Genomic DNA, 14,931 nt, shown 5'->3' on the forward strand with positions numbered 1-14,931 from the left:
TTAATACTGTGATTTTATCTGTCCAAGTTTCATGGTATACCACAACAAGCCAGCCTGAAAAACCAGACAGTTCACAAGACAGATCCTAAGAAGCACCTCAAACATACTTCAGAAAACAGAACTTCAGAAAGAAAAGAACTTAAAAGCCACAACCCCTAGTGCTTACATTATATACATTACCCCCCAAAGTAGATGGTAAAGCATACTTCAAAAACTGAAAGTAGGAAAAGTCGATGGTGCATGTTGTGGGGGCAAATGGAGGGGAGAGAACAAAAGAGAATGGCACAATTAAGTGATCTTGATAAATATGTTTTTTTAAAAACTCTCATCTTCCCCTACTTTAGAATGCAAATATTTGCTTCTAACTATCCTTTTTTTAATGCAGAAACTTCACTGAGTACAACTATTTTCAGAATACTACCCACTCTTCTATTAACACAATTTTTTTTTAAGTATATTTACTTGATAAATTTAGTTAATAGCTAACTGGCTCTGCAGATTCTTTCACTGGCACAAAACAATTATTTTTCTTACTTGAGCAGGCAATTGTGAATTCAGGAATGACAATCCCCAAACAAATTCAGTCTTTGAAATCAACAACAGAAGAATCATGCCGGATCATTCATGAGCTTAAGATTAGAGAGGCAGCACTCCAGTTGAGGTTTAAGTATCAAGTAACTACCATAGATGACCTTCCACTTGATTTCACGAATGTTCTCATCAAGCCTGTTCAATTTTTTAGGGTCACTTTCTTTCCCTTTGTCTTTTCTTTCCTTAAATATAGGAATTCTGATTATAAAGAGCTGCACAGGTGGCCCTTTAGCATCTGTAATCCTATTCTCACTGGAGAAAATGGGAAGACTCTTGTCTCTGTACATTCCCTGGATGACCATTAAGTCTATCAAAGGTTCAGTAGTTTTTGAGTTTTCTCTCAGTCACTTCTTGGCTCTATTTCAGGCATGTCCTGCTGGACATTTAAAAGCTGATGCACAGAAATCCTCTATATTCTGACCTTGGTTTTCATTTTTTAATTTCCATTAGCGAATTATTTATGTAAGATCAGTTGATAGCATCCATTTTATATGAAGGGGGTACAAAGAAGACAGAACTTGCAACAATAGGGTCACATTGAAATATGGGTTTATAGGGAATCTACCCTAGACAGGGAAAGCTGGAACTGAAAGCAAAGAGACTCTTTTATATTTCATGGTTATCAATAAGACTGCCCTTTGGCTACTTCCTAAACAGGAGGCAAAATGCTCTGGTTACATAAGCTGACGAGAGATCACAGATTTTAATGACACTAAAACAAATATATTTATATAAAGAACTTAAGTTTTTCAAGTCTCATTTCCTCAGTTTAGCAGCTCAGTTTTCCAACTCTCATTTCTGCCTTGAAATAGAAGAACATTTTTATGCAAGGAGAGAATTCTTCTCTACTTAAGTAACAAATTTCTGTCAAACCTCAAGAACACATTGAACTTTCATGTTTTCTTAGTATCCATCATTTAAATCCAAATTTGGTTTGTAGTTATAAAATGCTGATTAGGACTATATAATTTATTTAATGCTAAAGCTTTTAGTGGTTATGAGCAGCAATCAGACCTTTACTAAAACAAATCTCTGGTTATGTTATTGACTAGTTGGCCAAGCCATCCTATGCCTGCCAGCTCAGTGATGAGGGCTGGCTTGAACACCACATCCAGCAATCCTTCTCCTCAGTCAAGCAACTACTTCTACACTCGTGTAGAGAGAGGGCAGGAAAAGCTCAGTAAGAACCTCCAGTTATCACTTCTGGCCACAATAAGCACATTATTACTGTTTAAAAGAGTTTATGTCATCCTATTGCAATAAAACATCAAATTGTTTAATCGGGAAAGCACAGTACAATTACTGCACAACCTATACTTTTATACAGTTAACAGAACATTTGTGTGAAATCTCATGAACACGTGAAGCACCAGTTTACCAACATATGCAGGGACAATAAAACCAGACAATTCTGCACTGTTAACAACTGCTTAAGCTCCACGGCATGTCAAGGGCTTACAATAAGAAATAGGCAGGTTTTGCTTTATGCATCTTAAAGTGTTCTTCCACAACATTCTTACAGTTCAAGACCTGCCTGAGCCCACTACTTTATAAACCACGTGTACCTCTTAATTTTTCCCCGCCTTAATTTTTACCCACACTAACCAGGCTTGTATCCAGATCTAAACATATACTTTCACAAAAAGCATTTTTTAAAATATACACAAGAAAAATATATGCTGAAAACAATATAAATATCAAAACACCATCTTTTATTTCAGGAGTAAGTTTGCCAGAGTTTAACCTGGAGGTTAGACCATGATATAAGGCACAGTTTTATTCTATGACAAAACATGTGGTTTTACTAAAAGAATCTTCTGCTCAAGAATTGAAGATATTTATATGCATCACTACAATATATAGCAAAAAAATTACACAAGCTTAATTTGCAAGACAATTTTCTTGAATTTTAAGGGAATTTTTAAACAATCTGCTAGAGCAGAGATCATACTTATCCTTCAAATAAGAAAAATAAATTTCACACTTAACAGATTATTTAGAAAAAAGCCCTTCAACTTGACAATGCTCTTAGTTGCATCATTTGCTATCTTTACTATTTCTCGCTTGAAATGACAAAGAAAACTTAATACAACTGATACTTTACACTGAAACATGGAATTAAGATCATAATCATGGCCAGTCTTCGCGAACGAAGATTTGGGAAAGGTCATTACCCTTCGAGCCTGCGCAGTGGATTGTTTAGGTGAGACACAGTGTGCGCTGAACTGAGCCCACCCTTTAATCCTGAGGTTCATCTGCCGGGTCTGAGCGAGCTTGGACAGAGCCAGCGAGGTCCTCAGGACGTAGGTTTGTTTAGAGTGACCTTCTCTTAGATGGATGGCCTTACAGGGCTGACGAGTTCCATCTGCCCAGGGGAGTTCCCTGACTGGGAATCGAACCCGGGCCGCGGCAGTGAGAGCGCCACATCCTAACCACCAGACCACCAGGGGGTCCCAGGATTAAGATACAGAAGTGAGAAATGACACAGTTCCCATGAGAAATGAAAATGTAAAGTACATGTTAAACAACTCTGGGAAAAGAAAGGAGGGGGGGGAGGAGGGTGGAAGACAGGGGCCCAGAATGCTGACTTTGTTTTTTTTTGAAAGTGTTATTAGAAGGATTCTAATGAAACCATCAAGGTCCAGAAAATGAGTTACTGCTCTTTATATTTCTACTCATCAATCCAAAAGGAAAAAAAGGTTTCCATACTTATGGGCATTTGGGGGTTGCTGTTTGTGTTTGGTTTTCTTTTGGGGGTGGGAAGGAGGTGTTTTGGGAGTGAGCTCGGGTTTTAGGTTTTAAGGTAGAAAACAATTAGGCTGTTTCAAGTATAAGCTACTAGACACAGACACCACAAATACACATCAGTTATACATTCTCACCCACACGCATTTAGAGCACACAATTTAAAATCCAGAGCATTACTGTGGAACAGCATCCCTGGCCCATCTGCAGTGACTGTGCTTCCACTGACAAGGCTATGGTTTTTCCTATTACTTTCTTTCATTAGAGAACACCCACAACTGGGCCAGATGTTTTAACAGCAGGCTGGAAGGGAGGATCCCCTACCAAGGAAACAAACTGAGCAGAAACTCACAACTTAGGCTACAGTAATACAACGAAGAGTTAAAAGGAGTAATTTCTTTCTCCAAGTGTCAAGCAGAAATCCAAAGCACTAACTTTTGCTTTGCTCAGCTAATTTCCAGGTCTTATATACAAAGACCTTGAAATGGTAAAATAGTGCTAGTTCAGATACAGGCTCAACTGACAACCCTGGCACTCTGTAATGTGAAACGATCTTCTCCTCTCCTGGGGTCACCACACAAGTTCTCAAAAGGCTTATTTTGATATTTTATTAGGCCACCTCAACATTTGTCCCTGGTATGTCCTTTTTCACTAGTTGAACTGTAAAAGCTGCGTTTGCTCAGCATCCTCTCTACAACGTATTATCCTGTGACATTTTATCTGAGCATTCTACAAAGAAGACAGTACTGATATACACTCATTCTCCTCAGGGATAGTCTCAATTTTTTCCAGCAATGCAGCCAAATAAAGATGGTTCTTCTGTAGACTTTTTTCTTTGTTAATCATGCCTAAATTTCATATAGCTGAGTGCTCTGATTTTCATTTTTAAACAAACTTAATCCATAGTTTACCTAAAGAATATTATCAGTCTGTTTCAAGTCATGCTAGCAAGGGAATTTATCAGCTTTCTTCAAGAAATGAGCCATAAATCAATCTTTTTTTTGGTCAACAATATAAATCCAATGATCAACTTCCTCCAGAGGAACAAAGGCAACTTTCTGCTGCATTTTCTACAACCTGCATTTCACAACAAGGTTTGTGACCAAACCTTTGGTCTAAAGTTAGAGGCCAGACTTTATGTTCTAAAATGGACACATTTCAGTAACTGCCCAAAACACTGATGGAGGACCCAGCCAGTACACCACCAACGAACTCTATCTTGATTTTAAAAGAAGGAAACGTAAGATTCCTTGTTCCAGTGCTCCTCCTTTCATCTGCACACTCCAGGACTCACTGAACAAGCAGAGTCATCACTGATAAGGCCGGACACTGCAGCCCCTCTCCCCCACTGCAGCTCAGGCGGGGTCTACATTGCTACAAATGCCTTTGTCGGGAGCGCAGTGTGTCGGTGTGTGGCTGAGGTATCACAGCAAGAACCGTGAGTATAATTTCATGTGACGGCAGAAAGTGTGTTTGTGACAGTGAAGCTTATTCAGAAAGGAAGACAGTTGCAGGATGTACAAAGGGAGATTAAACCACACTGCAACAAGCTGTAATCGCTAAAGGCTAATTTTGCCAATAAACATCTTCAAGTACAGATCTGCTTTAACACACATTGTCTGCAATGTTCATCATCATTTCTGGAAAACAATTCCCTCTATAACATCTTGCCTTGAAATAGTAAAGAGCTTACAAACAAAACTTTTCCCTAAGATGAAGTATAAAAATAATTTCTTGCAATTGTTAAGCTTAGTTAGTTGCAATGGTTTTAGTGAGCAATCACAAGCTCCCTGCTAGAAGTCTTAATAGCTGGCATGGATTCTGAAATAATGATTTCCTGACAAACACTGCCAAGTTAATGTAAGTCACATTTGGGGAAGAAGAGGATTATTTGTAGGGTTTTTTTTACTCTGGTCCCTTCCGCAGAAACCACAGACATTCTTTAAAGCCTCTCTGCTTCCTTAACAATCAGTGCTACTTTGGAATTCTCAAGCAAGAACACAGAATGAACAACATATCAGATTATAACTCTCATGTAAATTAATATGGTCCCTGTGAGTTCCTGTTGGTAGTTATTAAAAGTTGTCTTAGAATTTAGTTTTTAAAAGTGTGTGAACAAATATTTTTTAATTAACTTCATGCTTAATAGAAGTCTAAAATAATGATTTCTTAAAATGCAACAGGTCCTCATAGTCTAGGCTTGGATGCTAAGTTATAATTGCAGGGACTGAAAATGCAGATACAGAAGCATACCCAAGGACTCATCACCAGAGCTTATTCACACAGATCAGAAATTACTACCTCAGTTTAAATAAAGACTGGATGCAAATATCTGAAGTATACATTGATATTTTAGAGCAAGTTGCATAAAGTTTACTAATCCTTATCACCCTAATACTGCAACGCTGAGGTATGTGTTACGGGACAGACCAAATCATCCTTTGAAAGTTAACTTGTCGACTGTCTCTCATTTCACACACCATATTCACAAGTCTCACTGGAACATGTCTGAAACTGAACACAAGGTGGAAAAAAAGCCAATTAACTTAGTGTTCTGACAAACTCTACAGTGCTTCAAGATGCTACTAACTTATTCACAGGAAAGTTGGCAGAAGGGAAAGCTCAGCTCTCAACTGATCCGGTCCACAGACTTGTTTTCTAGCCCAGAACCTGAATGAAGGAGGAGAGGTTGAAGGACTATTTTCAAACTTGCCTACAGCTAAAAGCACCTACAGCTTTGTTGTATGAGTCTATAAGAAAAATATTTGTCCTGCACAAATCATTTTTGTGCACTCTAGTTTGATTTCTAATAAGTCAAATATCTCCCATGCTTTTTATAAAGGGAAACATAGGTAAAACACCTTCAAAATAAAGAAAATATACTAGCAAGTATGTTCCTTTGAGTTCCTGGCAACCTCCTGCAGTAGGGTGAGGACAGGCAGACAGTGACAGTAACATATAAAACCAGCACAGCAAGATTTACAGGAGAGGTCACCTCTCCAAGTCCTCACTCTCTTTTAAATATGTGGTTTTCTGGTTACCTTCCTTCATCTCCTCCTTCACAAGAGGAGAAAACATGATGAAAAAGAAGCCAACATTTTGAGCTGTGTAATAAAATGAAACCTTTACAATTTCAGCATCTACCCAAAACTGAAACATCCTAGCACTGGACTGGAAACCAGCATCATATGAAGCATACATGACAAATCTCAAACAAACTTTGCAAAGTTTTGTGACAGAAACTTTGAAAATTAACTATCAATGAGATTAAAACAAAACAAAAAAACCCCAAAGAAAATCAAACAAACAAACCCCTAGAGTTAATATTCAAGGCTATTAAAGTAAGTGAATAGTGTCTGATCTTATTTCCCAGTAGCCACAAAGATCTTCATAGAAGCAAGAGCCAAATCCCAAACACGTTATGCTTCAGAAGCAGAGGGAGTTACAATAGTTCTGGGACAGAAGACGGCAAGGACATTTCAGGTGCCATGCTAGCCTCTTGCAGGATGAAGCACTGCTTTGCATGCTGTTGGGTTTTGAATCATGCAGTATAATCCTGGCCTAGGCAACCTTCTCTGCTTTGTAGTCTCCCATGCCTGGAGATTCAGGTCACACAACAGTCCTCCTGCTAGGATCATCCAGCTACTAGCAACATCAGTGCTGCATTTTAGATCTTCCAGGAGTTACATGCAGCCCAAGAGGCAAGGCAGGCCACTCCTGATGCAGTTTCATCAGGACAACCTGTGCAATACTGTTGCAATCTTTTGAGTTAGCTTAATTACCTTTAAGTAACCAAAAAATATCTTGTGGTTTGTTTACTATCCTAGCTGTTACCAGAATTTAGTGATGTATTTGCAACCAACATCTTCTGATAAACAGAGCCTCCTTAGGTGAAGAAAGATTAAATACACCTTCTGTGTCTCTGTGCCAATATCACAGCAGTCTGCAGATTTTGTATCAGTATAACACTTGCCTGCACATCACCTATAAAACCTAGAAATTAATTCCTCAGGACACAGGCCAGGCCATGCAGCAAACAATTAGCTGAGTGCACCAATCTTTCACCTATGAAATGTTAATATCAGCAAAGGAGCAGCAGAAAGATACTCAGTCAGATGCAATCTGTTCAATTAAGAGATGGCATCAAGCAAGAGAAAGTATGAAGCAAAGCCTTATTTGCATTATTTTGGGAATTTACATCTAAAGTGCCATTTTATACAATAGTAACTAACTTGCATGCAAACTCGTGGTGGTTTGAAAAACCTTTTCTCTGAGGTAGTAATGGTTTGCCCCACTGATAATACTGGGCCAATCAATAGTCCACGTGCGCCCTACGGAAATTACATGCCCACAGAAACGGAAGAGAAGGTGGTGAAGGTAGCGTAGAAGATAGGTAGCCATGATCTAAGCCAGAAGGAAGCAGGGGGCCAGTGAGCCACTCTGGGGGCCAAGGGCCCCCAACCCCAACTGAGGCCATGGGAGACCTGGTATAGTGTCAAAGCTGGACTGGGTCCCGTAATCAAGAGCTGGAAAAGTTTCCTTACTGTCAGCAGTAGCAGAAGACACTGAAAGCAGCAGTGGAGCAGTCCTGAACATAGACAGCCATGGCTAAAAGCCAAAAAGATAGCCAGTAGCAACGAGATAACGTGAAGCCGGCTGAAAGACGCAGAGATGTTCCTGCAGGAGGGAGAGCTGGCAACAAAACAGAGGTAAACTCAACAGAGCTGGTTTGGGGTAAGACTGTATTATTTTCCCAAAAACCAGAGACTCTCTGAAGAGGAGGGGTGGACTTCCAAACCCTTAGGGAGTCCCGAAATGCAGCAGCAGCAGCGAGAGAGAGGGAGAAAGGAGCTGAAAACCCAGAGTTTGTCCTGAGAGCTGAGCCAGGACGGAATGCGGAGGAGGTGGCCGTGCCCTCTGCTGCTGCTTCTGTCATGCTACTGAGCTGAGACAGAGCAGAAGAACTTTGGTAAGACTGAACTGAAAGCTGCCTTCAATGTTCTAACCCAATAGGAGTGAAGATCTACAAGGAAATCCCCCGAAGGCTCGGGCTCGGGGTTTGGAATTTCCACAAAGTAAGAACAAAAATCCTGACTGCCATACGTAAATCTGCTGCCTCAGGAAAATGAAGGACACTAACCAGTGCCACAAAAAACTGAAATGAAGGAACTGTGACCTGAGAAGTGATAGAAAGACTTTTCTTCTTGGACTTTTATTGAAGAAGAGGAGAAATTTAATTTAATGGAAATATATATATGTGGGTGTAAATAAACCTTTGTAAATATTTTCCCCTTCCCCCAATAACGAATGGTTGTGTTTTGTCTGAAAGCTCTCCACATGGGGTGAAAAAGATATCAAGTCCATACCATCACTAAACCCTCTCACAGAGGCAAACTGGGAGGGGGGGGAGCTTGAACTTAAAAATTAGATTCTTGGGAGTTTCAAACCACCACAAAACTAAAAACCCTTCACTGCACAAGTGAATTTGCAAAGAAATTCTGTTTGCTTTTTTTGTTTTAAAGTGTTTTTTTCCCAAAATCACAGGTACTGTAACTGTAATTAGAACTGTCCATTTCCCTTTTCTTATACTCTTGTATAAGAGTATCTACCACTCAGCAGAAGTACTACCAGTTCCCACAAATTTTTGTTACAACGTGCCGATGTAAGTCCTGTACTACAGTTGCTTTTGTGCTTGACATGCTCAGACACAAGTTTCCAACTTCCAAAGAAACAGAAGAAGTAGGTCCATAAAGTATGTGCTCCCTGCAAAGGTTTCGCATGAAAAAAATAAGTTTGTTGGGGGAGGGGTACCCATTAAACCTGAAGATCTTCCCTAACATGCAGAGTACTTAATCCAGAAATCAACTTCAGCTGCCATAAAAAGTGTTGTAGCTCTTTGTACTCTAATTCCATTCATTAACTGAAAACCTTTACAACCCAAAAGTTTTGGGTTGAGCTTAACAATTAAGGTAACTCTATACGTCACTTGATTTAAAACATGTCCTGAAAAGCAAGTAATTAGTTACCACTTCTAGGAGGCACTTAAAATTCCCTTTGTAATGAATAATACATCTAGAAGTGAGAAAGGCCAGTTGATTTTGATAATGCTCCTTATGAAGAAAGCTGATCAAGTTGTCTAAAGGGTAATTTTGATGTAACTACGATAACGAAGTCTTTTCCATGAGGACAAAAGGGCTGCACAATTTTTAAAACAAACAAACCCAACAACACGAGGAAACAGCAGTACAAATATACAATACTGCATTTTCAAGTAGTACTTGGTCAAGAATCTGGATATGCCTTTTTTTTTTTCTTTTTGTTTTTTCCATCTTGACTGCTGAAGCAGAAAAACTTCTTTTCAACTTGCTCAACTTTCAAGCGCTCTCCTGCACTTGGTGACCTAACACCTGGTCTTCTCCTGGCAAAAAGTCGACATTAGTGTCAGTGCTAACCCCAGCTGCTGATCTTATTGAGAAGGATCTCATGTTTAACACCAGTTGGGAAAAAACAGTTCTAGAAAGGATGGCTAGGACCAAGAAGCCTTCCTGAAACTGCCCTGAAACCTGCTGGCTCACTTCAAAAGAAGGCTGAACAAACACTTCCTTCCCTTCATCTTCATCTGAAGTCCCTTCTCTTTCCTGGTACACACACAGTATTTTATTGAGTATCAAGACAACTAAAACTGAAAAAATTAAAGGAAGTTGTAGCATATGAATGTGAGCAATGAGAAGCTCAAACCTCAAAATGTATGTAGGAGAAGAATCTAGACAGTTCATATTTTAATGCCTTCTTAGATGAAAATAGGGCTGTAAAACATTTCATTTTTACTACATGGGACACTGCCAGGAAAATGCATTCTTCATGACTACATATTTGTGGTAGCTTATACAGTTCTTAACATTTCACTTCCAAGTAGGCATTCTCATGTTTTCAGCAAGATAGATACATTTAATAAATAGACATCCCAACACAGAAGAGACTAGTAGTTTGGTACTTAAATCAACTTCATCATGAAATACTTACATATGCTATTTTAGACATTTGACAATTTAACTTTGATGACAAACTGAACTTGTTGATAAAGATGACCTTTGTGTAAGTTTTGCTGCTAAATCATTTATTTTCATTAATTACAATCTTATAAAACTGTATCTGAAATAAACATCAGTTGAGCATAGTAGGAGATGGATTAGACTGCAGGAAAATGAGAAGGGTTTTGCTTTTCCAAGTTTCAGATTTTATTAGCTGCTCTTAGAATTTTTTATTACTTATTCCTACTGCTATTTGCCAGGTAACATCATGAAACCAAAAGACAATTACAGGGCGAAAAAAATCTAAATACTAGTGAAAGAAGCATGCATACAAGAAGAGTTTGGGGAATTATTTATTTATCTTTTTAAATTTACATCTCTGTGCAGATGCCACCCTTCCTTTGAAGGGTTCTGAAAGGTTCTAAAATATAACCAGATTTATTAAAAGTTGAAAGGTCTTCTGTAATAAAATTGCATACAAGAACTGCAATATTTGCAACTGCAATATGGCAAGATAGAAGCTGGCTATATTGCTCTATTACCTTCTTAAAACATACTCTTCATATAACAACTTAGAAAGTGACCTCTTCAAAAATGCAGCAGAAAAAAATGTTTCGTCCCTTAATTAGAGTTGTTGGAGGGGTTTCTTGTTTTGGTTAGTGGGGTTTTGTTTGGGTTGGCGAAGGGGGTTTGGTGTTTTGCTTTTTTTGAGTTGTTTTAGATTTAGGCATATTGAAGTGTTTCCTACTGATTTAACAGATCATCAATATGAAACAAGTTACAAGCTTGCTTTACCTTTGAGCTATTTAATTTTTCTTCTTGTATTTTCCTCTTAGTGTAAAGTACTAGAAAGAGTGAAAGAGTATGCAATCATCTAGTATGGATCACTGAGCATATTACTGTCCAGATTCAGAAAATACAAATACTGCTCTAAAAAAAAGACCAACTGGCTTCACAACAGTGTGCTATTCCTAACTAACAAGAAACTTGATCTCTCTGGTTACAAGCCAAATCAAAACCACCTTGACTGTGTTTTTCCTCCCCTTTTCTCTCAGTTTTGGGATGGTGGGTGGAAGGAGCATGAGCATTACACTTTTCTTGCACTCTTAAATGGTTTTAGAATCTACTAAAATGAAACTAACACTATCATTAGCTCCAATTTACAAGTTGTAAATACATAGGAAAAGCATAAATCCATTCTTCTGTTATTTCCGAAGCCTGAAATATATGTAACGGAAACCAAACATCTTTTCTCTTTTTAAATTGTCAAAGGACCATTGAAACTGTGGAAGAAAATATTCAAGATACAGTATTTCCAAGAAGTTCAGGAAAGAGGCCATGTTTTGCAGAGATTTTTCTTCTTTTGGAGGAAAAGAGCCAAACAAACTAGAATGCAAAGAAGTAGCATGCAGCGAAACACAACCCTCATCTTAACAAACAAAAAAGGCACCGATCCTCCCTCCCCAAAAAAAAGTTGGCTTAAAAATTATGTGCAATAGCAGTACAATAGATTAATTTTCTTGCTTGTTCAAAGAAAAAAAAAAAGATAGTATAAATATGTTCTCTACTATAGATAGAAAAAATTGTCAGAAGCATTAGTCTTCTAACACACAGCATTAGTCTTCCACTTTGAGAGAGCCAAACACCTTATCACAGGTGACTACCTATGGGGTAACCTCAAGCCAACCCTTTAAGTAACATCACCAAAAACACTGCTGAATTTTGCATTTTTGGCAAACACTACTTTGTCCCAAGAATAGAGATAAAAGGTTCTACTGTAAGCCACATCCAGAGACTCTAATGACAGCTGAGAAAACTACATCAGTTCTAGAATGGGCTAAGCCAAAACACAGAATTTTTTAAAGAGAAGTTCCCTCGAGGGGAGAGAGAGGAACTTTTCTGTAAATTTTTTGGTTAAATGCCAGAACACATCTCAAATTATTATTAGTACAGTATATTGATTTATCTCATTTCTTCAGATGTTTCAATAAAGCATGAATATCAATAATTATTAAAGCTCCAAAAATTACTCGACATGTCAGAGAGGCACAAGTGTGACTGTCTTTAGAGCACAGCAGATTGTATTAGGTTTTACACTAGAACTTCTCCATTTCTGTTAATCTTCTGTACAACTGCCAAAAGAAATTTCTAGTACTTTTTTAAAAGTCTAGCTGTTCACAAACCATTAGGAATGCAATTTTAGAAGTGCAAATTGTTTGCAAATCACACAAATAGAAAATGAAGCAAATAATGCAAACTGTCTTAGGATAACTTCAAATACAGTACCATCACCTATTTAAAACCATTCAACAAACAAGAAATAGTACAAACTTCGATATTTGTAACTACTTTGTTTTAACAAAGACTTACCCTCTTCCAGGATCTAAGGCAATTGCTCTGGGTTGATCCAATTCTTGCCAAAACAAAACTTTTCTCAGTGATCCGTCTAAATTAGAAACCTCAATCCGATTTGTTTCAGAATCTGTCCAGTATAATTTTTCTCCCAGCCAGTCACATGCCAGCCCATCGGGTGACAGAAGTCCAGAAATGACCACATTTTGTACACTCCCAGATTTATTGAATTCTGTTCGTTTAATGGCTTCTTCACTGACATCACTCCAGTAAATCAACCCCTTTACAAACACAAAGTCCACTGCTGCTGCGTCCTCTAAGCCACCCACGATCACGGTGGCATTCTCCTTCCCATTGGCAGCGTCCACCAGTCGCAGATCCCGTCGGTTCGCGTACAGCAACAGCGGGGCAGCTTCAAATAGGAGAAATAAGGGGGGGGACACACAGACAGATGTATTAACGTCACTCATATTAACTGTAACTTGCACTATGATGGTGCATCAGGCCATTAGTAGCTACTAATGTAAGAGTATTTTTAAAAAAATAAGAAATGGTGGGGAGACATTTAGAGGATTGACTAAAAAGCACTGACTTTTAAAGCTTTTCGACTTTGTTACAAGCCAAGATCGTGCCTTCATAACAGGCAGTTCAGTATTCTGGGTTGTGCATTATTAAAATAGCAATAAAGAAGAAGGGAGAGAACAAAGAAAATGGGGGTTTGAAGTACTCAAATGACACTGTTCTGTACAGAAGGACATTTAAATAAGAATAAAGAAGACAAGAGTAAAGCAGTTTTCTAAGCGCTCAGTGCTGGCCCATCTAAGCAATGATTATTTTTCTTTATAGAATTTAGCAACATACACACCACTTCAATAACAGCATAATTCATGTCAAGCTTTCAAAGTGACCTGCATGTTGATATTCCCCAAAATTATATACCTCAGACATTTTTACATATAATACAAAAAATCCAAAATTCATTGCACAGCATGAGACAAATGTTGGTTTAGTGTTGAAAGTGGTATGAGGAGGTAGGGAGAAAAATAACTCTACAGGTATGGATAGACAACACCGAGTTCTTTCAAACTCAGCTCTACCACTCCTGTTTAGTTCTCTAACACAAAGCCTTTATTTTACAGGCTTTATTTGCTTAGTCTGTCACTTTTCACAGTATATTTTTCATAACAACACCTGAGCAGCAACCATGAAAATAGATAGTTTCTTAAATGTAATATGCCTGTTTAATTGTCCTTAATCACAAGCTATATACAGTATGATGCAAATTCCAGCCCCATTCCTTCTTCAACAAAAGGTTACAAAAAATACTACATTTGTATAAGGCAGTCACATCCTTTTTGAATTGACTATCAGAAAACATTTCAACCTTTCCCTGTCTTTACTCAGAAACTGTAGCAACAGAGCTGTACAAAGGAATTGAGAGACATACTATGAGTGTCATACTAAATGCTCTTCTGCCTGTCACCACACAAATTTCACTAGGAACTTGAAGATTTATTCATCAGCATAGATGGGCACTTTGAACTTGCAGAAGGACGTATGTCCTAAATAAAAGGTTTTCATTTATAGAGCCAAAGATGTGCATGGTTCAATAATGTCAAGGTCACACTGCCAGAAGAGATACAGTTCCTTATATGAGAAACTTGCACTGAAATTAGAAATATTAACACAGGAATAAATTCAAAAGCTAGTTTCAAAAATCAGACTACTCCCTTTTGTACCACAAAACAATTTCCCAAAGACACTGTCACATATGAATTGGGGGAAGCTGAAAGAACTGAAAAGTTCCTTCATCTACCTCCAATTACAAGAGTTCTGCTATACAAGTTTAGGGGTGGTGGGGAGTGAGGATTTTGTTGGTTTTGGTGGGGTTTTTAAAAAATTAATTGCTTACTGTCATCCTAAATTTAGAAACACTGAATATAAACTGATTTATGATGATCTTTAGACAGAAGGAGGGAGGGGTGAAACTTTGTTTTAATAATACCAAATTTGTATTTGTATTTTCCCCTCTCCAGAAAGCAATTTTTACTTGTGCAAAACCCCATTCAATTTAAAGATTATCTTTCCATGGAGAAGCAGTAGACTTTTTTAAATGAGAAGCAGACTCTTTATATTAAGAAGGTTTATTTTTACCTTACTTTGCTATCTCCTTCCCTTCCTTGCATAATTTCCCACCCCCCTAAGATTTAAA

General features: G+C 38.1%; 1 protein-coding gene across 2 annotated transcripts in view; it reads right to left on the minus strand.

The window, feature by feature from the left end:
• LRP6 (LDL receptor related protein 6) overlaps positions 1-14,931 on the minus strand; it is a 125,644-nt gene that overhangs the window by 97,423 nt on the left and 13,290 nt on the right. Inside the window, exon 2 of one of the 2 annotated variants that reach the window (XM_029965015.1) lies at positions 12,738-13,133. In XM_029965015.1, coding sequence (XP_029820875.1) covers positions 12,738-13,133 — 396 coding nt within the window. The remainder of the gene's footprint in view (positions 1-12,737; positions 13,134-14,931) is intronic. The other variant, XM_018085816.2, reaches the window with a different exon arrangement.

This window comes from Manacus vitellinus, unplaced genomic scaffold (genome assembly GCF_001715985.3).
Source record: "Manacus vitellinus isolate BGI_N305 unplaced genomic scaffold, ASM171598v3 scaffold_88_pilon, whole genome shotgun sequence".
Classification (NCBI taxonomy): domain Eukaryota; kingdom Metazoa; phylum Chordata; class Aves; order Passeriformes; family Pipridae; genus Manacus; species Manacus vitellinus.